Source organism: Heterocephalus glaber, unplaced genomic scaffold (assembly GCF_053883595.1).
Source record: "Heterocephalus glaber isolate CG9 unplaced genomic scaffold, H.glaber_assembly_v1.0 deba00001673, whole genome shotgun sequence".
Classification (NCBI taxonomy): domain Eukaryota; kingdom Metazoa; phylum Chordata; class Mammalia; order Rodentia; family Bathyergidae; genus Heterocephalus; species Heterocephalus glaber.
Genome location: NW_028258410.1, coordinates 8,882,771 through 8,908,599, shown reverse-complemented (window position 1 = coordinate 8,908,599; position 25,829 = coordinate 8,882,771). Strand labels below are relative to the sequence as shown.

The 25,829-nt window shown below is 53.0% G+C and overlaps 1 protein-coding gene and 1 long non-coding RNA gene across 7 annotated transcripts in view; one reads left to right on the top strand and one right to left on the bottom strand.

Annotated features, from left to right (window-relative positions):
* The window catches only part of Taf4 (TATA-box binding protein associated factor 4), a 66,621-nt gene extending 45,940 nt beyond the window's left edge, over nt 1-20,681 (bottom strand). For 2 of the 5 annotated variants that reach the window (XR_015446115.1, XM_087197943.1), the window contains exons 1-2: nt 20,342-20,681; nt 19,442-20,266 (exon numbers count right to left, since the gene is read on the bottom strand). Coding sequence is in view for 4 of the 5 variants with exons in the window: in XM_087197943.1 (XP_087054069.1) it covers nt 19,442-20,266; nt 20,342-20,618 (1,102 nt within the window). In the remaining variant the exon portion in view is untranslated. Of the gene's footprint in view, nt 1-19,441 lie in introns of all 5 variants that reach the window. The other 3 variants (XM_087197941.1, XM_087197942.1, XM_087197940.1) reach the window with 3 other exon arrangements.
* Nucleotides 20,682-20,777: 96 nt separating this feature from the next.
* LOC147822155 (uncharacterized) lies at nt 20,778-23,445 on the top strand. Of its 2 annotated transcripts, none has more exons than XR_015446117.1 (2): nt 20,778-20,839; nt 21,672-23,445. It is a non-coding gene; the product is annotated as an uncharacterized LOC147822155 (long non-coding RNA). The 2 variants fall into 2 exon arrangements; XR_015446116.1 differs by lacking the exon at nt 20,778-20,839 and adding an exon at nt 21,108-21,297.
* Nucleotides 23,446-25,829: the final 2,384 nt, after the last annotated feature.

The following is a 25,829-nucleotide window of genomic DNA, read 5'->3' as shown; positions in this document are numbered from 1 at the left end:
CAAAGGACAGCCAGAGCCACGCCGCTGTGCCTGCTCTCCAGCACCTTCCCTGACCACAGCCCTGCTGCTAAGGCATGATGCCTTGTGCACACACACACACAAACAAACACACACTGGGCCACCCCCACATCCACGTGGAGCCCAGCACAGAATTCCGAAGACTGGGTGGTCCAAACACCACGAGGAGCACATCAGATGCCCTGGGTCTGTAGCCTCCCAGCGACAGGAAAGGAGATTTGCACTTCTTTTCCACATGTTTTTGTCTTTATCTAGAATGAGCATGTATTAGATACTTCAAAAGAAAGTAACTATTTAAAAAGCAGGCATCACTGAGCCGGTGTGGTGGGGCACACCTGTAATCCCAGCACCTGGGAGGCTGAGGTAGAAGGATAGCCATGAGTTTGAGGCTAGCCTGAACTACACAGCAAGACCCTGTCTCAAACAACAACAAAAGTAGGCATTATCTGCACTGACTGTAAGAATGGGCTTTGTAAGTAATCACATTTATAATAATGGCCACTTCTGGAAGAGGTGGGGAGCACAGAGAACTCAGACCTGCAGCATCCCCTGAACAGGGAGCCTGAAGGGTACCTGATGGTCACTTCCATGTGAACACAGCAAAGACGGAACTGGCTCCCAGGTAGCAATCAGGCCCCTCCTGCCTAGTGCTCACCTGCATCCCCGCGGGAGCAGCAGGAACTCCTCTTTCAGGCACAGCCAGTAAGTCCTCCTTCACCTGATGTAAAGACTTCCTTCCCAGCAAACTCTCACTTAAACATAACAGAGTGACTTACACAGCCAGGACCAGCCTAACAGGCAATGAATGAACTGTGCAAACCAGTCGGCAAGCCAGCCCAGCCTCGGCCCAGCTGCACCGGGGTTTCAAAGATGGCAGGCCCCTGAGAGTCCACACGACAACACAAAATATGACACGACGACCAGCCTTCCTCCTCCAGAAACATCGTGCAGTACCAAGACAAGAAGAGAAGGGTACCAAGGATCTTTCATGCAACTTTACTGAAACGTAGCTTACAGAAGGTAAGTCTCCCATCTTAGCACACACTCTGAAGACTTAGGCAAATGCACACAGCTGTGTGACCACTACCACCATTGAGATGGAAACACTTCCATCCACTTAACAAGTCCCCGGAAGCCACAATGCAACCACGCTGCTCTAGGCAAACTACTGAGAGAGCGCAGCTTTCTCTAGAATCTCACACAAACACACTCACTGGTGTGCCCGCTTCTCTCACTGGACAGGTTATCGTTTAGATCGTTGTCTTGCATATGTCAGAATCCTTCTTTTGTACTGAGCCGTATTCCACTAGGTGGGCATCTCCTGTTCCGCTTAACCTCTCGCCACACGCAGGACCTCTAGTTGACTTCCAACTTGGGGCAATTGTAAGTAAAGGTGCCATGAACACTGCCAGACAAGTCTCCCAGGACATGAGTCTTCAATTCTGTTGGGAGTCGGAATGCTGGGCACAGTTAATAAACATGTAACTCTTTGTGTTTATTCTCCACACTGGCTGACCTCTGCAGCAATATGAAGGGTCCAGGACCCCCACACCCTCCGGCACGCAAGATGACAGTTTAACTCCACCATTCAGCATGGGCGCAGTGCCCCAGGCTCTAACTGCACTGCTCTGAAGGCTGGGGATCTGCATGTCTCTTCATAGCTTATGGCCACTTCTGTACCTTCTTTCTTGTCTATCTAAACCTTTGGCCAAATTTAACAGAGCTGCTCATCACTGTCTTATAAAGCTATAAGAATTCTTTATCTGGATACAAGTTCTTTGTTAGAAACAAATATTATTTTCCAGTGCCCATTCTGCCTCTTCATTTTCTTAAAAATGTCTGTCAACTCTCAAAAATTTTCTTTTAATTTTGAAGTCCAATTTAGCGATTTGTTCCTTACGGCTCATGCATTTCATGCCCTAGCAGACCTGTCCCTATCCCTCGGTCATGAAGATACCAAGGTTCTCACCAGTCTGACTCTCCACTAAAGCTCTTTCTCATTAGTGGGGAGCCTGGTGTTGCTACAGGTGGAGCATGCATGTGTTAATGGCACCTGGGCCCCAGCGGGTCCCCCGGAGCCTGCCGCAGCCTGTGCGTACCCTTCCAGAAAGGTCCTGCTCCACAGGGAGCATCATGCCAGGTCTGCTGGCAGGCCCCGGAGAAAGTATGCACACTGCCCTCACCAGAGCCCTACTGCATCTGCTTCACCTCCCTCCCTCTGAAATAGGAGCAGCACACAGAAGGACACTGCAGTGACCAGGTGCATGTGTGCATGCGGACAGAGTAACCACAGGCCAAGCAGGACGGTCTCTGAGCACTCGCGGCCTGAAGGCCACGCTCAAGGAGCCAACACAGTAGCAAGTGACTGCGACAGAAGGGACATCTGTACAGACACCACGATAGGCAGCCTCCCTCCTCTGCAAACACAGCACTTATGCCACAAACTCCAAGGCGCCTCAGTCCACTTTGTTACAAACCAGACTCTGCCATAAGAAGTCACTCCAGCTTCCACAGTTAGAGCATCACAAAATATAAACGTAGATCCAATCACACCAACAAAGGCAAATCACAGAAAGCAGAGACCTATTTTATTTTTATTTTTTTAATATATATATATTTATTGGTACATTTTAGATATAAAATACATTTACATTTATCATTGGGTGTTTGTACCAGAACATGATGTATCTTAGTTTTTATTTTTTCTCCCATTACCTGTGCACCCTTCACCCCCTCCACCCTTCCCCATTTACACAGAGTTTGATTCCATTTTTATTTTTCTCATAATTCTTTCTTTCCCTTCTTCCCTTTCCCCTTTCTCTTCCACCATCCCCAAACCCTTGGACCTTTTATTTCAAATTATCAATTATTCATGTTAATCATTTTCATCCTTATTTACACTTTCAATTTCTCACACTAGAGAAACTATTTGGTATTTACACATGCGTGTCCTATTTATTTCACTTAAGAGGATGGCCTCAATATGCATCCATTTAGCTATAAATGACTCTAGTTTCTCATTCGTTATGGCTGAGTAGTACTCCATTTTATTAAAAAAACACATCTTCTTTATCCAGTTTCCAGTCGATGGACACTTGGGCTGTTTCCAAGCTTTAGCTATTACAAACTGTGCTGCTATAAACACAGGTGCACATATATCGCTGTGGTATGATTCTTTTAATTCTTTGGGGAAGATTCCCAGCTGGGTCAAATGGGACCTGTAGTCCTAGTTCTTTGAGGTATCACCATACTGATTTCCACAGTGGTTGCACCAGTCTGCACTCCCATCAGCAATGGAGAAGGGTTCCTTTCTCCCCACAACCCCATCAGCATTTGTTATTGGTTGATTTCTTCATAGCAGCCATTCTTTGTGGGGTGAGGCGGAATCTCAGTGTTGTTTTCATCTACATCTCTCGAATGATCAGTGATGTTGAACATTTTATCACATATTTATTTGTTTTTACTTCTTTGTCTGAAAAATGTCTGTTGATTTCGGATGCCCATTTTTGAATTGGCTCTTTGAATTTGGGAGGTCTGATTTTTTCAGTTCTTTATATATTCTTGATAGTAGACCTTTGTCTGAGCTACAGCTGCTAAATATTTCTTCCCACATTGTAGGTTGTCTCTTAGCTCTGTTGGTAGTTTCTCTTGCAGTGCAGAAGCTTTTTAATAAGATGAGATCCCAGCTGTTGATTCTTTGTGCTAGCTCCCGTGCTACTGAAGATTTGTTCATAAAGTCTTTTCCCATGTCAATGTCATCAAGAGTTCTACCTAACTTATCTTCCAGCAAGTTTCGTGTTTCTGTTTTAATATTTCAATCTTTAATGCACTTTGATCTTAGTTTAGTGCATGGTGATAGGTATGAGTCTAGTTTTAATCTCTGGTAGGTTGAAATCCAGTTTTTCCAATACCATTTATTAAATAGGCTATCTTTCCTCCAATGAGGGTGGCTGGCTCCTTTGTCAAAGATGAGGTGACTGAGTATGTCTGGAGTTGTTTCTGCATCTTCTAATCTATTCCACTGATCTTTGGGTCTGTTTCTTTGCCCATACCATGCTGTTTTTATCACAGTCCCTTTGTAGTATAGTTTCAAGTTGGGGATTGTGATGCCCCCAGCCATGTCTCTGTTGCCTAGAATTGCTTTTGCTATTCTAGGTTTCTTCTGTTTCCAAATGAATTTTTGGATTGTTTTCTCTAGTTCTGTGAAGTATATTGTTGGAATTTCAATTGGCATTGCATTGAATCTATATAGTAGTTTTGGAAGTATGGCCATTTTCACTACATTGGTTCTTCCTACCCAGGAACAAGGGCTATCTTTCCACTTTCTTATATCCTCTTCTATCTCGGTCAGATGCTGTAGTTTTCAGTGTAGAGGTCTCTTGCTTCCTTTGTTAGATTCCTAGATATTTCATTTTTTTAGATGCTACTGTAAAAGGAATTATTTCCTGAATTTCTCTCTCAATGGGTCGGCTATTTGCGTATAAGAAGGCTATTGTTTTTTGAGTGTTGAAGAGACCTATTTTATAAGCACCTGGAGATTTGTGGGTTTGTGGAGTTTTTTTGGTACGGGGGATCGAACTCAGGACTTTGCACTTGCAAGGCAGGCGCCGGAACCACTGAGCTAAATCCCCGGCCCTATAAGCACCTGGAATTCCCCCTGGGACACCCAGTCAGAGGTGCTGCTTGGCAGGCAACCTTGGCCCTGGAGCCACAGGCCCCTTCTTCCTCTGGGAAGTCACAGCACCCTCCTGGGCTCCCCGCACCATCACTGGGCCTCCTCTTCTCTTTCCACACATCCGAAGTGTACGTACCCTACCAGGACCTGAACGTGGGAGGGCAACTCTCCAGTGCAAGCCCTAAGTGGTATAAACCAGGGATCAAAACCGCTTCTGAGAGGGGCTCAGAGCCAAGCCAGCTGCCTCAGCCACACATCCGCCCACGGTACTGCAGCACACTGGCACTCGCTCTCCTGAGCCCAAGCAAGAGGGGTCCTGTGTGCCACAAACACTTCCCTGAAAACCCTGGGCTTGTGCTTAGTTACACAAGAGCCACAGGGGATCACCTGGCCCTGGACTCACTGCAATGGCGCTAGGATCCACCCTTGCGTGGCCCAGAGAGCTGGCACATGGACCTTACCGAACTGGCCTGAATCCCAGTCCCCCAAGAGCACAGCTCAGTGTGGACGACAGGCAGAAGCCTACAGCACTGGAAGTGGCTTTGCCTCCCTCTGGTTCTGGCTGGACTCCCCCGCCTCACGCCCTCATTAAACCTGCTGGTCTGCCTCATTTCCAGGATCCCCATTTGGGGATCCCACACCGAGTGGAGCGGAGTGAGCCGAGGTGATCTTCTTCCCTGGCCCCTCCCACAGCTCTGTCTCAGCTGCTGGGGCTCCGCTCCCAGCCACCCCCAGCCGCCCCCCCGCCAATCCACCCCGCCTGCACATCCCACTGCTCCAGACCCGGCAATGCTCACATCCGCCTTCCGGGTCCAGAGTGGAGCTCAGGGCTGCTGTTGCCCTGCATGAGAGATGCTTCCAGAATATCTGCCCTCCAGGCAGCAGTGGGCACCAGCAGGTGCCAGCACTGACGGGCATGGACACCCAGCACCTCCTTTGCCCTCGCCCGTGACCCTGCAGTTTCCCACCCTTATTTATTTCCCACCCTGTGGCATCAGGACCAACGTCCAGAATCCCAGCCATGCTGTCCAGTTCTTCATGACTCCCAGCTGCCTCCAGCCCAGAAACCACAGCACAGCCTTTAGGTCTGCACCTGGCACTGGCCACAAGTCTAAGGCCCTGAACGCATCCCATGCTCACCTGCTCCCTCAGTGCCCTTGACAGCGCCCTTCCCCAGTCCCTCACTTCTGCGCCTGCCCAAATCTGACCCAGAGTTCAGCCACTAGTCGAGCACCTCAACATCCCAGCGCATCAGCTGCAACACAGCTCACAATCACGTCAGGGCCACACCAGTGGTGCCTGCAACCTCTGCATCACCTAAGATAGGACATAGATCTGGCTCATTCTCCACTGCAGGCTGTCCATTTGCTTCAGTGACACTCACCACTGAACAGATCCAACGTGTGCTTCCCTTACCTCACCTGAGGACCAGGCTGCCCGTGTGAGGCAGAGCAGGCAGCCTTGAAAGGAAGTCACACGGTTCATTTGGGAGGCAGCGAGGAGCAGCAATCAGGGCAAACCTGCAGAGGGAGGGCTGGCCCTCCCCCTCCCAGGACCTGTCCCTGGTCTTCTTCCTCTTCCTAGTCCTCCCCAGTCTCCCTCCCCTGCCCACTGCACTGGGCCCAGATCACAGACCTGTGTCTCCCACTCTCCCCTCCGCCTGTCGGAGCACTGCAGACTCCCCTACCTACATGGGAGGCAGCCCTCTGGTGACTCTTCCCAAAACACCGTATCTGCATCTGCCTGTGCTAGCTCTGCAGAGGCAGCCTTTAAGCCCCTGAGAACGGGTGGGGGAGGGGGCTCAGGCCAGGAAGGCCCAGGAAGGAAAGACCAGGGAAGGACCCAGGCAGGGAAGCTGGGTTTGGGGGAAGGACTCCTGGGGGAGGGGACGTGGGGTGAGGACACAGTGGGAGAGGATTAAGAACAATCCAGGGGGAGGACCCAGTGGGAAGAACCCGAGAGGGACAGGGGAGAGGACCTAGTGAGGAGGACCCAAGGGAGAGCATCAAGGGGAGGACCCAGGGAGCAGACTCAGGGGCAGGATTCAATGGGGCAGGACCAAAGAGGGTCCAACAGGGGAAGCTGGGGGCTGAAAACCCAGAGAGAAGACTGAGGAGAAGGACCCAGCGAGAGGACGAGGGCAGGGAGAAGGGGGGCAGCCAGGAGGCAGGGCCTAGGGAAGGAAACCCAACAGTGAGGGCCCAAAGGGGAGCCCCGAGGCCAGAGAACCCAGTCCAGGAGGACCCAGATGAGGTTCCCGCCTGTGTAACTGAGAAGGCTGAGAAGCACCCAAAACGAAGTGTACAAACGGCTGTCCAAAACAAACAAACCAAAAAACCCACGGGCCAGTGATGTAGCTTAGTGGTGCTGCTGCCTGCCTCACAAGAGCAAGGTTCTGAGTTCGATCCCTCGTACCAAAAAAAAAAACACAAGAAATTGCTATCAAGATGTTGAAGGCACTTCAAAAAGAAGAAAAACACCACAGAAACACCACCAAAAATGGACTAAGCCTGGGTGACCTGAGTTCAAGCAGGAAAAGAAACATAGGTCCCCAGCACATGAAAGAAGTCCCTTGGGTACTCAGGAAGAGACAGACCCCGCCTCACACCCCACCAAGTGACCGCCAGAGGACAGGGTTTGGGAGGAATCCACCCCCCTGCCACACCGCAGCTGGAGCCCTCGGGAGGCCTCTCTAGGCAGAGGGGATGCAGAGTGGACAGAAGACAGCCCAGCTCCACGGCAAGGACGACAGGGGACGTCCACCTTGCCCAGAATAGTCCCCACTAGCATCCTGTTGGCTTAGTTAATAAGTGTTCTCTTTCCATACCCAAAAATGCCAACTCAGACATGGCAGATTCCATGAAATATGTCAATAAAATTAGTTTTACCCATTTCTTTGTGTGCTTTTCACATGCTACTAAACACTTTGTGCCTGTGGCTCACATTCTATTTCAACTGGAGAATACTGCTAGGAAATCTCCTCTCCTTAAAAAACAAACTACAAGAAACTATCCTTCAACCCCATCCCCAGCTTCAGTGGCCCACTTCCTCTACTTCCCAAACACACCAGGCACACCCTCATGTCCCACTGAGATCTGGCCTGTTCTGTCCACCTCCACCTGAGGCGAGGGGCAGCCCTGCTAGGAGGGTGCCCACCAGCTCCACACATTTCCAGGTGCCAGGGCACCCCTGCTCATATGCCCTCTGCCCCACCTCTAGGAACAGAATGTCCCAAAGACGGACTCTGGGCACCTCTGCTGTCCTCTCCCCAACACCCAATGAGCATCTTTCCCTGAGCCTTCAGACATCACCAGTCTTTAAAGGACGTCCACCCCCAGCATTGACCTCCCTGGATATCTGGTAGACAGCCCAAAGCTGCACATCTACAATTAAAGTCTTGAGTTTCACAGACAAGTAAATAAATGGCCTGTTCTCAGAAAGTCTCCTGTACTGCTGGACAGCAACAATCGGGTGTCCAAGGGGCACACTTCGAGATATGCAAGGCCTCTACTCCACACCATGCCCACCACCCTCCTGCTGACAAAGAGCAGGAAGCCCCACAAGGTGGCTAAGGCGCTTCTCAAACAGCAGACAACCCAGATGCCGAAAGGGAAGGAACTGCAGTCTTCATTTGAGGGACCACACGCCCATGCAGATGAAGGCCAGCAAGCAGCAACGGCACAGAAGAACCCTGGCAATGGATCCGCGCCAAAAGTCCAAGAGGACACCTACAGCAAGGCACCTGTCACTAAATTCACCCACAGGATGGTACTTGTCACTAACTTCAAGCTAACATGAAGTGTGCACACCTAGCAGTGGACAGGAAGTGGCAGCATGCGCACACGTAAGGGCCGGGGCAGGGGGTGGCTGCACAGGCTGGGCAGGGACTGCACTGCATGGTCAGCCCCCCAGCACAGTCCTAGCTCTCCTGCAGGGGTGCTGTGCAGGTGCCTACTGAAGTGTGGAGACTGCCACATAAATGAAAGCAGGCCACACGGGGACCGGGGACTACGACTCAGGTCCAGGCATGCGAGATCCAAAAGCACAGCCTCTGTCCCAACCACCGCCTCCCATCCCAATTAGCAGCCTCCAGAACACCAGCCCATCTGCCCACTGACAGGCCACACTGCCTCCAGGAGACTGCCTGACTCACATCCTGGACATCCCAGCCACGCCAGGCCCCACGACAGATGCTGAGGGTACGACAGTGAGTGGGTGCTCCTGCTCAGCCCAGAAGCCTGCAGCAGAGGTGGCAGTGAGCCAAAAGGAAACCCCAGTGGTGAGGGCCCCAGATGGGGGCCCCACACTTCAGAACCAGTGTCCCCCCAGACTCAGCGGAGCTGGGTCTCCCTTTCACAGATCCAGAGGCAGCAAGCAGGAAGCACTGAGCTCTGCAGAGCTGAACAGACCATGAGTGAGGAGTATGAATCCAGAGGATAGCGTGGCTGACCCAGAAGGCAGGGCAGAAGGAGCCAGGGGAGGGCCAGACTGGAACTCTTTGGTGTGAGGCTGCTCAGGAATTTATTCCAGAAACAGCAAAACACCTACAGGGGTCATCCAGTGGGGTAGATGTGGTGCACAGGAAAAAGTAAGCGAGGAACACCTGAAGGCAGGAAAAGCAGCTACAGTCTGGCTCAACAGTGGGGGTCCAGGGGAATCTCAAGGACCCTGAGCAACTGCATGCCATAGGTTCCCCACCACTGCCCGAGCTTCAAGTTCCTTCACTGCTACATACATCAAAAGTGGCATAAAATAACTCTCCAATTAGAAGCCACACAGAAATACTGGGGTGTCCCAAACAGTACAACAGATAAAATGTCTATTTTGGGAAATTTCACTAGAGAAGGAAGCAGCTAGACAGCATAGCAAGAGTAACAGCACTGATTAGCTTTCTAATTATTTTGCATTTCTGAAATTTTTTTACATGATTATATTAAAACTTTATGTTGACCCACCTGCTTCGCAAGCACAAGGACCCGAGTTCAATCCCTGGTACCAAAAAAAAAAACAAAAAAACTTTACATTGAAATAAAACTGTACTGACCAGGAAAAAAAGGAAGACATTACATATGAACTGCAGCCCCACTCCTCACACAGCTGGGGGTCCCCGAACACGGGACCCTGCCGGCAGCCACCCACTCTCTCGAGAGCCCTAGCGCAAGGTGGACCTTAAGATGGTGCTGAATAAAGGCCAGCCCTGCCAGCCACATGCCAGGTGGTGTAGTGCCCCCAAATTCCCTCCTCAGCACAAGCTGAACTGCCCAGGGCTCTTTGCAGTTGGATGCGGTCACTGACCAAGTTTTCTCAGCTACATCTTGGCTGGAACTAGAAAACTGAACCTGCATCCCTTCTCGGTGGAGTCCTTTAGACCAAGAGGAGCTTCTTTTTGGGGAGGCACCAAACCCAGGGACACTCTACCCCTGAACTACATCTCCAGCTCTTTTTTATTTTTTTTATTTTTTTTTTTGGTACCGGGGATCAAACTCAGGTCCTTGTGCTTGCGCAGCAGGCAGCAAAACCACTGAGCTAAATCCCCGGCCCTCCAGCTCTTTTTTAAAATTCTGACGTGGAGTCTCAGTAGGTTACCCGGGCAGATCTCAAACTTGCAATCCTCCTGCCTCAGCCTCCAAGCAGCTGGGATTACACATGTACACAGGAGGAGACTCCCTTTCCAGCTAGCAGGAACGAGAGCTCATAGCAGCAGGCCTCAGTCAGCCCAACGGGGCAGCCCCAAGAGATGGGTGGGGAGGAAGAACCCAAGCACCAGGAGCAGTCAGGTGACGTCAAAGGGTGAGACCACAGAGCACACACCTCTGCTGGTCCCAGCATGGCCAGCGGCCAGCTGGAAATGGGCACACATGCCTGCCTGCATCTCTGGGACAAACGGGCTAGGCTGTGCCACCTCTACGGACAGTGGGCCCTCCCCACCAGACGAAAGGCACCCACTCTGTGGCCTGCTCCTGCCCAGCCTCCTCCCTGCACAGCAGATGTGTGAAGTCCGCAGTGCACTCAGGGAGCCACGCCTAGGATGCGAGGCCTGTGCACAGGAGTGCACAATCCCCGGAAGCTCCAGGCCTCCATATAGTGTCCTGGGGGTCCCTGAAAACCCATTCACCTGCGCACTCAGCACCCACACAGACAGAGACTCCCATCACTGGACCTTCTAGCCCCAGAGCCCACAGATTTGTGAGCCTGTACACATCCCCACGCAGCAGGAAGGCTGGCGTCAGAGGCCCACCAGCAACTCGGCCTTAGACCACCAGCTAAAGCATCATACTGAAGGTAGCAGTATTCATGCTAACTTCATGAGTAAAAGGGCAAAGAGACCAGGACAGACTGCACCGTGGTAGCAAATGTCACCACCCCACACCAGGTTCTGAGGCAACACCGGTGCCAGGTCTTCCTTCCCCTAAGCCCCAGGGGCTCTTCACTCCTGCTGACCCTGTGTGCTCCTCGAAGCTCCCAAGCTCCTTTACGCAGAGCCACTCCCAGCCTTGCCCATCCTGTTTCCCACCCAGCACCAGGGCAGCCTCCATCAACAGAGCACACCCAGGATGTGGCTTCCCAGGCTCTCCTAGCCATGACACTAAGGCCACCAAATGCCCTAACTCCCAAATACTGACCTCTCCCAAGCCCTGCCCTTATTAAACTACCCAGCATTCCAGCTCACTCCACCCAGCCTGCACCAGACAAGCCCCGCCTCGGCCCAGCCTCAAGCACATCAGCAAGTCCTGTGTGTCCACATCACACCTCCCTCCTGCCCTGGGTTCTACACCACTCCTGCCACAAGCCTCTCACCCCCAGCCAGCCAAAACCCTCCTCACAGTCTCACCCTGGAACCCTCACATCTGCCCTGTCCTCAGCCTGCGCACAGGTTCCAAGCTACCCATGGATATCTTACTTCTCTTCACTCAGGCCCCCTCAAAAAGGCCCCGCCAGCCAGGCATGGTGGCACACTCCTGTAATTCCAGCACTTGGGGGCCTGAGGCAGGAGGATCATTGTGAGCTCAAGGCCAATCTGAACTACAGAGTGAGACCCTGCCTCAAAACAAACAAACAAACAAACAAAAAATAGTCCTACCTGACTGCCCCACCCAGCAAGTCCCCCCTTGGCCATGGGCACTCAACAGAAAAGCAGGGGTTCTGCAACCCCAAGACCCTCCCTCAAGGCTGGACCCCGGGCAGCCATTCAGCCATGCTCACTGGCCAATGCACATCCGCATAAACTCTAATTCAGATGGGCCAGACGCAGTCGGCCAAGACTAAATGACCAACACCCGAGGCTCTGAGCCTGCGTAGTCAAAGCAAAGTAACTTCAAATGAGACACAACTTTCTTCTTATAGAATAATATCAATTTCTAAAAGGTCATATTTTGGCAATGGTTTTAAAACTTTAAACTGGCCCAGGCCCCTAGAAGGCAATTTCTATCAAAGCCTTGAGAATGCTCAGCCCTTGAGGGTCACAGAGCTGTCACCTCAGGGTGGGTCAAACGTGACCACTGGGGGACCTCAGCACAGCACCAGGCAGGTCTGGGTCCCGGGCAGCAAAACAGCCTGAAGGACCACAGGGCGGGGCGGGGCGGGGCGGGGCGGGGGGGGGGGGGGGGGGCCGTATAGCAAGCACACAAACACAGGCAGGAAAAGGCAAGTCACAGACTCGCGATTCTTGAGGTAATTCTAACTTCATAAAATTCAGAAATACATCAGCATCAGAAACGGGCTGACACAATAAGCCCTCAGAGGCAAACAGCCTGGGCAAGGTGAGATTACAAGTCACTTCATTTTCTTCTTCTGATTTTCTTCACTTTCTAAACTTCCTATAATAAATACCAACTAAATTTATAATAAGAAGGAACAGGATGGAAAAGAAATAATTTCCAACTAATAATTTTATAACAAATTATAGAAAAATGTCAGCCAGGAATGCTTTCTTTCCTCGCCCTTCAAATGAACTGTCCTAACACCTAAGATGCTAGTATTTTGTAGCATTTTCAGAGCTCAACCTCGCCTCAAATCAGGCTCCTTCGCATCTGCCTGCAGCACTGCCTGTCCACGTGACCTGTGTGTGAATGACAGGAACCACTACGAAGACAGAGCTCCCTGGGGAAAACTCAAAAGACATAAAGTCTCCTAAAAACTGTTCCTGGCCCTCTCCACTGCTGGTGGGAGTGCAGACTGGTGCAACCACTGTGGAAATCAGTGTAGAGAGTCCTCAAAAATCTAAAACTAGAAGTTCGGTTTGACCCAGCTATTCCCCTTCTTGGTATCTTAACCAAAGAATTAAAAGCATCACACCACAGGGACATATATACGCACAACCATGTTTACAGTGGCACAGTTTGTAACAGCTAAAGCTTGGAAACAGCCCAAATGCCCATCAACTGCTGAATGGATAAAGATGTGACTTTTTTCATACAGTGGAGCACTACTGCACCATAAAGAAGGATCAGCTTGAGACATTTCTAGCTAAATGGATGCACCTTGAGACCACACTCTTAAGTGAGATAAATCGGACACACATGCAAATATCACATTGTTTCTCTGGTGTAAGAAACCAAAAGGGTAAGTAAGGACCAGAATGTGTAACAGACACTGGGAAATGGGAAGAAAATGTGCAAATGAGAAGGGGAACAAGGAGGGGGAGGAGAAAAGGAAGGAACGGACAAGAAAACAGAATAAAAGGAAAAAATGGAAACAAGGCTTTGTAGATAAGGAGGGGAAGAGGGGTTGAAGGGGGGAGGGGAATGGAAAAAAAGAAGCAAGACACATCATGTACAGGTACAAATTCCCTAGGATGATGTATATGTAAAATGTACCGATAAAGTAAAAATAAATAAGTAAAAAACTATTCCTGGGCCAATATCCGTAGATTTTAGCACAAAGTCAGAAAATGAAAAGGTCATCTCTCCTTTCCCCTTGTACCCGCTCTGGGACACAGCCACCACACCACCCTCCAGCCCTTCTTCCCAGCCATCTACATCAGACCAACAGCCCCAAAGCCTCTGCAGGGTGCTCCAGGTCACACCAGCCCCGGTGGGAGACTCAGCCTCCTGGACCCTCGTGCCCTGTACTGTCCACTCAGACCTCAGGGCCCCAAAACAAGTCCATCCGTTGCTACAGAACCTTCTTACAACTGAGCCCTCCCTCTCCTCCTCCTCCTAAAACCCCATGTCCAGTCTGACAGTCACAAAGCACCCCACAAGTTCCCTAACCTCTAGAGCAGAGGCATCCAGAAGGAGCCGCCCCAAAATCCAAGTTTCCCTGCACCATCCACAGGACACACCCCACCAGGTCGCATCCTTCTCTCAAGTTTGGGGGCCAGAGGAACAAGAGCATAACTTCCTCGTGGCACATCTCCTATCACACCCACACGAGAGACAGAAATGTCCTGTCAAACTCTTGAGAAGGATTGGCGAAAATCAGATGTAGAGTCACAGGCCTGCAGGGAGCCTGAACTCAAGACCAGCTTCTCTGGTCCTCAAGGGCACTTCCCACCAGATGACACCACAGCCCCAGCAGCAGGGAGCCTTTCACTCCACCATCCACTCAAGCACAGCAGCCAGGCCTGGGGTGCTAGAGCCAGAAAAGCCAAGACCAGTTTGGGGACAAACTATGCAATGCACTTTTTCGAAGTGCAGTAGGGAGCCCAATTGTAGACAGTTTTATCTCTCTTTTTCCTACAAATATCCAAAAAATATGTAAAAATTTAAAAAGTTAATTCAAACCTTTCATGGCCCTACCATGGAAATATAAAGTTCCCAAGTCTCAAATATAACTTTACAGTAGCTCATATACTTCAAGGGAGTGTGAAAGAGCAAGAAGTTTTGAAGGAGCAGTCCCAGAAGGGACTGCAGTCACAGTGCCAACACCCATGGCGACCACATCCCCCAGCTGTGGTCAGAAGAGTCCACGAGGCCACCAGACGCATAGCACCATACAGTGGGGCAGCAGAAGGCCTTCTACTCTTTTTTTTTTTTTTTTTATACCAGGGATCGAACTCAGGTCCTTGCACTTGTGCAGCAGGCAGCTGAAACCACTGAGCTAAATCCCTGGCCCAAGGCCTTCTACTCTTTAAACGTAACTGTCTTCTTACTATCAAAAGCTTGAGTGAAAGGCTGCTGACCACACCCTAAAACAAGAGCCCTAAACGACAACTGACAACTGTTTCCCAGGCCAGGAAAACAGAGGCTCCGGCTTATCATCCACACAAGGACAAGTGAAAGTGTTCTGAAGACAATGAAATTACCATCATGTTTCCACCAACTCACATATAACCAACTATTTAAGACAGAATTTCTTCAAAATTCCACTGAGCGGGAGGAAAGCTTACGTTCACACACTGAAATGGGCCTTATAAGTGCACAGGGACTAACCACTTCGACTTTGACTTCAAAGAACAGCTGCAGGCCCCATTGTCCGCTCCACTTTCAGGGCAGTGGCAAAATGAGGGTGGCACCGCTCTGACCCAAAAGCGCCTCCAAGAGGCCTGCGTAGATTTACAGGCCCCTGAGAGCCCTCAGAGGAGAGGGCCTGCACCCAGCACCCCAGCCTCCCTCGGGTTCATCATCCGCCGCATGACCCAGGAGCCCACTTTCCTAAGTGGCTTCCGCTGGAGCACCCAGTACCCAATACCCAGTACCCTGGGCTCAACCAGCACATGGACTTGGAATGCCATCGACTTCTCAAGCTCAGATCCGCTCCACCAAGGTTGAGCAGGAACACAGTAAGCAGCAGGACACGGGCCTTCGAGTGTCCACACACCCCTCTTCTCCTGCTGCACCTGAAACATGAGGCGCACTGGCTCCAGGGACCGCGACGGTGGGTGAGATGTCCATCCAACCTCATCACCAAGGAGGCACTGAGTAGCCCACTCGCCCTCCAGTGCTCCCTCCAGTGCCAGAGGTGCAGCCGAGAAAGGTTCAGAGCAGCCACCTCTGTTCTGCACCAAGCAGAGTGGCCTGATGCCGCCTTTACACCTCCCCAAGTTATTTTTCTTGGTTCTTTTCAAATGCCACTGCCAACCAAGTGCATTAAGATGAAAAATGGGTTCAGGCCTCTGGCCTATAGCAAGCCCCCACCTGGGCTACTCTGTCAGGCAGCTGCATCACAAACACAGGCAGTCAGCCCATCTGGGACAGACACCCTCAGCAACATTCTGACCCCTGCACCAAACTCCTCACCCACTGTGAGACAGAGAGGACTTGGGCAGGGCTTTATCCACTTCTACAGCACCATCATGCTTCAACAGTGAGAATGCAAGCAACCTGACATATGAAGGATAAGAAATGCTACTTGGCAGCTGTGCACATGCTTCATCCTGATGGGACTCCACATTCCCCAAGGTTACAGCCAGGGAAACTGAGGCTCCAGGAACAACGTGCCCAGTCCCCAATCAAACAGCAACTGTGTCCTCAAGTAACAATATATAAACTTCTAAGAATATCCCTTGTGCCAAAGAATGTGCTGCCAAAGCTGGCCCCAAGAATCCCAGTTCCCATCACTTCAGAGGTGGCCCACCTTGGCAACTAAGCCTCACAAACTCAACCTGGCCAAAGAAGTACTTCAGCCACTAGTGGTGTACCTTCCCTCTCCACACGAACAACGAACACCTGGGCCCTATCCTTACGCGCAGCCCAACCTTGTGAGCACCATCTTAAAAGAAACAGCATATGGATATTTCCAGGGCCAAGGCATCTAGAGTGATGGTGCGGGCATGGCTTTCTGTCCTGGAACAAGAACCTATGCTTTGGCCAAGTCCTAGAGCAACAAGAGAGTAAATTCTGAATGACGGCAGGATAAACAGAGCCACACTAAAGAAAATGCTCATTTGCACACCAAAAAATAGCCTTTTAGAAATGAGGCTCTTCAACACAGCACCTATTCAAAAAGATCTTTCAGAACCATTTATACACATGCTAATGTGAGTGTCATATCACTTTCTCCTTTTTTCAAAGATAATCGTCCAACGGCTCTGCCATTATGACCACCCCGAGGTATATGCAGCCTACTCCTGCTCTTCAGGGTTCTTCAGACAACCGCAGTGGTTGTGACAGTGTCTCTAAAGATGTCTTGTATCTTCTTTTCTCATTATTATCCTCACAGGGGATAAAATTTAGACTCTGGCACCTTCAAACAAGCAAATTACAACTGCAATAATGTAAATGTCTCTTTGCAAAACTGTTCCAACAAATATCAAGACCGAGTTTACTAAAAGCAAATCCAACACACTTAATAAAAGCTCACTGTGAGTCAGGCACAGTGGTACATCAGGCCTGCAGTACCAGCACTCTGGGAGACTGAGGCAGAAGGATCACAAGTCTGAGTGAGACCAGCCTGAGTAACATAGCCAGACCCAAAAACAGAACAAAAAAGGCCCTGGGTTCAAACTCCAGTGTGTCGGAAGGGGGTGGACATTCAGCAAGGCCTGCGATTTGACCTCAAGGATCTCAGGATGAAACCAGTAGGCACCACCCCTCTCCCACCGTGACCTCCACTGGAGGAGGGCCTGGGAGGGCACAGCACCCTTCACACCCAACTGCCAACAATCTGTTATTGCACTTGACACCTACTTACAGCTTTGAAACCTGCCCTCCCCAGCTTCCTCCAGCAGCCTCAATTGGAGCTATTGGCCAAGCAAGAGTTTTGGTAAAAGTTACTTCCACCTTTATTCCCTACATCTCTTATCATGAAAGGTGTCAATGAACCAGAAATAACTAGAAGAATTTAACATTCTCTGATCAATCATAGAATAGAGCTAGAACATTGATAACCCACCACTGTGATACACAAGATATAGACTGTCCTGTTTAAAAACAGAACACTTTGGCTCAGAGCATTGGTGATTTTATCTATTCTTATTTAGCACTGGCTATTAAAATAAAATACTTAATCAGCATACTTAATCAAAAGATCATCTGAGAGGAGCATAAAGAGATGGATATAAACCTTTTATTTTCTGGAAATCATGTGGCCACTTTAAAGCACTGCCCTCAGCATTTGCCACCCAAACGTGAAGAGAAGGCGATCTCTGCCTCACACGCCTGGGGACTGCAGAGATGCAGGTCTACTGAAACAACTTTTCTCAAGGAGCTGACTCTTGGCCAAACACCCAAACCCAAACCTGACCTTAAAGCAGACTGCAGAAGTGAGTCTCAGGACAGCTCAAGACAGACAGCACAGATGCCCTTTTCAAATCACATCTTCCCTCTCTCAGGGAGAAAGAGATGAGCTTTACCTATAAGACGCTTAGAGCAAGGGAACCGGGCCAACTCCAGACCACTACAGTCTGTCAGATCACTACTGAAAGGATCCACAGTGCCCGCCACACCAGCTTCTGTGATGAAAGGGCAGCTTGGGGAGGCCCTGCTGACACAAGCAAGACCTCTGGAAGGGTGTTTTACAAGTAGATACAAAGTACCTGGCATTCTACCGAGCAGGCTACAGTTGCCTTTTTAAACATAACTAAACATCAGTCATAATTTCCACCAAAAGGTCAAAATACACATAATGAGCAAAACACAACCTTCAATCAAATACCTGCAATTTCTTCATGCTCCCCAGATGTGCAGAAGGGCACCACAGCAGCTCTTGGGGTGCTTCTTTCCAATACCCTCTCCTCGGAGCACGGCAGCCCTTGCTGCCGCCCTAGTCACTCAGCCTGGCTCCCAAGTCTCCCCACTCGCCTCATGAAGCAGACCCCACTGGATATCTGACCAGAAGCCCTGAATCTCATTAGCTTCAACAGGAAATCCTTTCACTAAGATGCTTCAGCTCTTTCAAAATGACCCAGGTTCTTCACAGCAAGCAGGAGCACAGTGACAGCAGCAATGTTTTCCACACTTTACTACTGCTGCCACCACAGCGGTGCCGCGGCACTGCTACAACCGCTGCACGTCACTCCATACCACGGGAAGAGCACTCGGATAAGCTCAGCACTCCAGCCCAGGGTGCAGCGGGCGGGAACACTCCTGTCTGACGGCTCCCAAACAAAGCAGCCTGGCGTGCACTGCTGGGCATGGAATCGCTGGTCAACAAGGAGCCCTAAGGGATCACAGCTTCTGAGAGAAGGGTGTGGATATAGCAAAGGCTGAATCAGCTTCCCTGCCCAAACATCTGCGCACGTGTGTGGGTTCCACATCACTTCAAGACCTGTGTCTCAGAACCACCCCACTGACCTCTGGGGATGGCAGCGGCACCAACAGGAGCTGAGATTGCTCCAGAGCACGGGCCTCCTCTGCCTTTCTGGTGACAGCAAGGATGCCCCAGCCTTCCGCCCAGACTTTCTCGGCCTGTGTGGGGTCGCCCTTCCTGGCCCTCAACCTGCAGAAGGAGGAGGGTGTCTCTGACCCATCACAGCACCCCGGCGTCCAAGAAGGACATCAGCCGCACAGAGGGGAAAGCCCTGCATAAACTGCGAACAGGCACCGGGCCGCGCTAGGTGCGGCAGGGCCCTCCTCTGGAGTAGTGCGGGGCAGGACCGGGGACCCTTCCAAGGACCCCCGCAAGAGCAACACTGAAGAAGAAGGCTCGAGCAGCCGGCCGGTACCGAGAGCGGCGAGGCAGCCCGCCGCCCGCTGGCTCACAAAACACCCAGCACCCGGCAGAGGCTGCCCCTCGGCCTGCTGCCGCAGCTGCGGGCCCTGCGAGGCAGGCGGCCCAGGCCAAGCCCCAGAGCGCAGCACAGAACTTCCTGGAACGGTGGCGGCCGTTCGGGCCCGCCCTCCCTTCCCGCCCGGCGCGTCCACTCACCTGGGGGCAGCTGGAAGTTCTGGATGTTGGTCGGGTTCTGCGGCGGCTGTGGCAGGCGGGGGGCTAGCACAGTGGGCGTCAGGGTGGCCCGGATTCCGCCGCTGGTGGCCGTGGGCGTCCTGGGCAGGCTCGGAGTCGCAGCGCCCGCCGCGCCTTTGGGCAGCCCGGCGGGGGTCCCGGGGGCGGGCGGAGGGACGCCGGCGGGGCCCGGCAGCGCCCCTGGCATCGCGGGCCCGAGCAGCACACCGGCCGCCGCGCCTGCCGTCTTGGGCGGCTCGGCCTTGGCCCCCTGAGCCGGCGCGCCCGGCCCCGGCTGGCCGCTGAGCCCCGCGGCGCCTCCGGCGGCCGGGGCGGAGACGGGGACGGGGGCGGCCCCGGCCCCGTTCTGAGCGGCGGTGGCGGTGGCGGAGGGCGCGGGGGGCGCGGGCGCGGCGGGGAGGCCGGGCGGCCGGGAGGGCGCGGGGGGCGCGGGCGGCGGGGGCGCGGCGGGCGCGGGCGCGGTGGGCGGCGAAGGCGCGGCGGGCGCGGGGGCCGCCTGGATGACGGAGCCGGCGGCGGGCGGCGGCGCGGGCCCGTTGTTGACCGGGCTGACAGCAGGTGCGGCGTGCGGCGCGGTGGGCGGCGCGGCGCTCCCATTCAAAGTTTGCGCGGCGCCGGGGCCGGGCGGGCCGGGCTTGGCGGCGCCGGGGCCGGGGCCGGCGGGCGGGGCGGCGGCGGGCTCTGGCCCCGCAGCGACGACGACGGCGACGGCGGCGGCGGCGGCCGGGCAGGGCCCAGCGCTGGCCTCGGGCGGCGGCCTCAGCTTGGCGGGCGCCGGCGCGGGCCCTGCGGGGACAAGCGGGCGGCGCGGTGAGCCGGGGCCCGTGCGCCGCGGCCCCCCGCCCGCCGGCCGCGCTCTACCTGCGGGGGGCGGCTCCGGCGCCGCTGCGGGCGCGCCCTCGGCGGGGGCGGCCGGCCCTGCGCCCGCGGCTCCGGCCGGGCTGCCGCTCACAACATGGTTCCCGAGCGCGCCGGCGGCCGCGGCCCGCAGCTCGGGCGCGCGCGGCGCGAGGTGGTGGTGGTGGGCCGCGCTGGCCGCCAGCTGCGACTCGAGCGAGCCCACCAGGTCGCTCACCACTTTCTCGTCCACCTCGCTGTTGAAGAAGACCTCGTCCAGCAGATCCGAGCCCGCCGCCATCTTTCCTCCTCGCCGCCGCCGCCGCCGCCGCTCGGCCGAGCGCGCCTGGGCAGGAGGAGGTTCCAGCGGGGCGCGGGGTGGGCGGGGGGCGGTGCGCGGGGCGGGCGGGGGCGCGGCGAGCGGGGCGGGGGAGGGGCGGCCCTCTGCGCAGGCGCAGCGGTGCGAGCCGCCCCCGCCCGCGCCCGGACTGCTTCTGATTGGCTGCGGCGCGCTCTTAAAAGGTGCGGCCAATGGCTGCGAGCGCCAGAGACTGGGGCGCGGGTGGGCGAGCTAGGGGTACGGGTAGAGGGGTGGTAGGTGCGGGTGGGGACAGCGCTGGGGATGGCGGCGGCGGCGGCGGCGGGAGCGCCCCGCGCTGGGGAAACCAGCGGCGGCGGCCTCCTTTGTCTCGGTCGGTCCAAAATGGCTGCGGCCAGGTCGGGCGGCGCGGCCCGGCAGTGGGTGGCGGTGCGCGGCGACGGGGAGGGGGGGTGGGGGGGCGCGCCCGGAGCGCGGGCGGGGGTCGGTCCTTCGGCGGAGACAGCGCGCCCTGGGTCCCGGCGGGGCCGCGAGCAGGACCCGGACTGGGCGCGGGGAGGGGCGCCAGGCAGACGCGGCCTCCGCGAGCGGTCACCTCGGCGCCGGCCTCCCGCCGCGGACGCCGCCTGGACGACCGTCAGCTCCTCGATTACCACCGTGGGTAAGGGCAGTGCTCACCGGGCGCGCTTTCGTGCCCAGGAACGAGGCCGCCACACCCGGAAGCAGTTTCCGCTCTGTCTGTGGGAGGAGGAGGTCGTCAGTTACCTCAGGTTTCCAAGGACCTTCTCAGAAATAATTCGAGTAACACTCCATTCCTCTCCAAGTGGTTGGTGCCTTAGCAGAAAGCTGGTGTTACTGGACACTGGCAGTTTTCTCTCCCACCCCCTTTTTGTATTTGGAAAAGCCCAGAAACGGTTTCCAAAGAGCGATTCTCCTGGCCGGAGACCTGGCTGCTAGGAGAGAGACACCGCCGTGAGCACAGCCCCTGCGCAGTGAGTGCGCTGCTGACTGATTTTTATTTCACCCTCTTGACAGGGATCGCCCGGTCGCAAAAGCAGTGTGTGCCTGGCCCCGCGTGGGTGATTCCCCAGCCCTCCGAACTGACTTACTGGTAACTGAAGGACATCCCCCTCATGAGCAGCACAGTTGGAGCCTGAGAAAGGTGCTTATCTTAAGGGAGAAATGTTTGGAGGCAACTCTGTACCAGAGGACAGGAAATTTGTTCGCACTTGAGCTTTAGCTCCACCCTTGCCCTGCAGGGCAGGACAGTAAATGAATTGAACCTTGCCAGGAGGGGACGACGGCTGATTCCCGGGGTCACCTTATACTCGGTGTGGGCGCAGCTCGAGTTGCGGCTCCAACAAGAGCAGAAATGTAGAGCTAGAGGTATTTTGGTTCATTTCTGGGGATTGGACCCAGGGCCTGACGAACATTAGGCAAGCACTTTGTTGCTGAGCTGTACTTCCAGTCCCAAGTTTCAGAATGTTTACATGTTGACAGCTACTTAATTAGAAAAGTTTTCATAGGTGGGTCCATCAGCAGGCCACCATCAGTCCCCTGTGCAACATGTGCAGTGAGAAACAACTGGTGTATAGCACAGTGTGTACCTCAGAACCTCAGGTGGGAAGCGGGACAGAAAGCTGGAGGCCGAGTGAGGAGACCCAGATCCCGAGGCCTCCACCCCAAAGGCCCATGCAATTTGGCTCACACCCCACCCTGCACACCCACTGCTACCACACTGCTGAGGCACAGTGAGGCTTCCACACCAGTGTGGTGCCAGGCCTCTGAAGGGTGGGCTGTGCCTCCTGCACCCACGAGTCTGCTGACATCACCCCAGCAACCTGTGGCGCTCCCCACATCCCAGCCATCGAAGGACGGAGCAGGGTTAAGGATCAGCACCAATGCATCCCAACGTCCCTTAAGGGCAGTTTTCTGCAGCAAAGGACATGGGAAGTGTGAGAGCCACAGTAGAGGCAGCTCAGTTACAACTGGTTTTTGCAAGAGGATGCAGAGGGTTAGTGAGTGTGTTCTTCCCCTCGTCTTGCATGTGCTAGAGGGAGTGGGAACATTCACCTTGTTGTCCAGTGACTCAGGGCCAGTTTTCCTTAGATAGCTCTATGGGCTGGGGAGCACTGTATAGCTCAGATTTAGCACTTCAAAGCAATAAAGTAAAATAAAATAATAAATATCTCATGGTTTTACATGTTGCCCCAAGCAGTTATGACTTGTGGTTTGAAATAAAAAATTATATCTAGCATAAAAAGAGAAAGAGGGGTCAGGATGTAGCCCAGCAGCACAGCACCTGCCTGGCAAGCTTGAGGTCCTGAGTTCGACCTCAAGGTCCTTTAGGTCTCCGGTACCAAATAAATAAAGAGAGAAAAAGGGGAATTAAATTAATTTATATGCACCATGTTTGAACATTAAAAGAGTTTGTGATTAGCAACAGCAAACACAAAACAGTACATCCTTGCCAACCACGCTGCAGATGAGCTGGGCAGTGGGCAGAAAAGTGTTTCTATGAAGCCAGCCGTTTTGTGGGCCTTTTAAATGTATTGAGCAGTATATTATTTTTTTCCAGTACAAGTAGAGCATGAGACACACTCGCTTAAATATAAGATTAAGTGAGCCAGGCATGGTGGCACACACCTGTAATCCCAATACTCGAGAGGCTGAGGCAGGAAGATCGCTGTGATTTCAAGGCCAGCCTGTGCTATACAGTGGGTTCAAGGCAGTCTGAACTACGTAGCAAGACCTTGTCTCAAAACGCACAAAAAAATAAAAATTTAAAAAGAACAAACATAACTGAAAATCAGTGATTTCCATCTTACTCCAGCTGTGAACTGTATGTATTGCGGGCTTTGTTGTCTGTGCTCTTGTTTGCATGAAATCCTTCACCATAGGAAAAATTTTTTTAAAAGACAGCTGCATGGCAGCTGGGAGCCCAGGGCTTGTTCCCAGAGCCTCATTTCCTAGGTGACTTTGCCAGCCCAGCTGGCAGCCCTCCTCGGCCTGTGCAGATGAAGGGACATGTCTGTGGTCAGAAGGATCCACAGACACCTAGCTCCTGAGTGCAGAATGCTGTGTGGCTAGAGATGGGCAGGGCTGCCCAAACGTTAACATAAACATGTGCTCTTAACACTACAGAAATTCACTCTTCCAGTTCTAGAAGTCTGGAACCGAGGTGTGGGCAGCATAGATGCTGTGGGGGCAGGCCCTTCCTCACCTCTAGCTGCATTCGGCTCTGGGTGGTCTTTGGCTGTGGTAGCATCACTCCACTGTCCACCTCGCTGCTTCCTGCCTGTCTGTGGCTTCTGTCTTATTGTCACCCCCTGAGATAAAGTCTCTGCGTGGCCCGGGATTACCTGGAAATCTTAGGCTTGCATGAACTTACTGCCTCTACCTCCTGAGTAGCTGTCACTTCTCTTCTTATAAAGATACCAGTCCAGACTGGGCATGATGGCACACACCTGTAATTCCAGCATTTGAAAAACTGAGCCAAGAGAATTGCCAAGAGTTCAAGGCCAGCGTAAACTACATAGCGAAACCCTGTCTCAAAAGCAACAACGGCACTAGTTCTTGGATTCTAGATCCACCTAAATACAGAGTGATTTCATCAAGAGATCTTTAACTCATTATATCTGCAGAGATGACCACCAAATAAGGTCATTCCTTACATTAGAGGGGGAAAGGGTCACTGTTCCACTATGTATACCAGGTGATGAGTTTATCTACTTATGAAGAGAAGACCTTGGAAAGGTCGGAAGGCGCTTGGCCTGACCAACCCCTCACCCTGGAACACATCCTGGGGAAGCTAGTGCAGGACGCAGCAGCCTGCAACTGGGGGAGTCCGGGACACAGGCCACCAGTCAAGACAGCCCCTCCCTGCCCTACTTTCTCAAGAAAATACAGCTCAAATCTGCTCACTCAAGCAAGACACCAGGGACAGATTCAGGCAGACACCAGTAACAATCAGGAGTAATGTACTGAGCGCTCCATGTGTGCCAGGCTGAGCCCGTCAGCAGGGAAGGGAACTAAAGCTTGAGAAGTATGAGTCTATGGTCCAAAGTTGTATCCTTGTGCTCACCTCGGCAGCATTACGCCAAAGTTGTATTCTCAATCACGGTAGAAAGCCACACTCAAACCCTGAGGCTGCGGCACATCTGATCTGCACTGTCCAGGCACCAGGACTGACCTCTGTCCACATGCTGAGCACAGATGTCCTCTCACTGAGATAGGCAGAAGCAAGCCTCCCTCCTGAGCTTGACCTGGACCTCTTGAGTGGGCTGTCCGTAAGCTCTAGAGTGACTGACAGACCGCAGTCTCTCGACCTACTCCCGTCGGAGGGCCAGCTGTAGCAGTCATGAGGGAGCTTCATAGCTCAGCTCAGAGGAGTGTTTTGGCAGCTGAGGGAGCAGCCCTCTCCTGACAGAACTCGGAGTCAGCCTTCCTGGATATCTCCACCATCCCAGAAGCACTGCCTTACTTCCAAATGACAAGCCGAGGGGCCTTCACCTCCTCCCCAACTGTAAGGTGCAAGGCTGCTGGGCTTTACTTTCTCAAGACCCAGTGTCCATCAGGTGGTTCTTTAGAATTTCTTTGTAATTCCTAAAATATCTTACCCCCCAGGCAGGTCACATGCTCACTTTATAAACTCAAACTCCAATCCCTGAAAACCCAGGGCTGTCATTTGGATCTTGAATGTCTCCCAAAGGACCCTGTGTCAAAAGCTCAGTCAGAGAGTGTTGCTCTTGGGAGGTGGAAGAAACTTTAGGAGCAGGAGGTTAGTGAGAGGGCTCTCGAAGGGGAATGTGGGACCCCAGGCCCCTCCTTGCTTGCTTCCCAGCCATGAAGGAGATAGTTTTGCTTTGCCATGCACTCCTCACATGGTGTGCTGCCTCACCATAGGGCCAACCGGCCATGGACTAGACCCTCCAAAACTGGGAGACAATCAACTGGCATTTTGTTATAGTAACAGAAAACTGACCAGCACTCCCACCCTCCTGAAAACGTTTTCACTGCAGGTGCTTTGGAAGGTGCACCAACCCACACAGGTCTTGTCATTGGTAAAGTTAGTTTAGTGTTAGCTGTTAGGATGAGATATATAAAGCTGTTATATGCAGACCACCAAATGTCAACAACAATATGAAAAAGGAAACTTTTTTAAATAAAACCTCTTTTCCCCCCAGTGCTAGG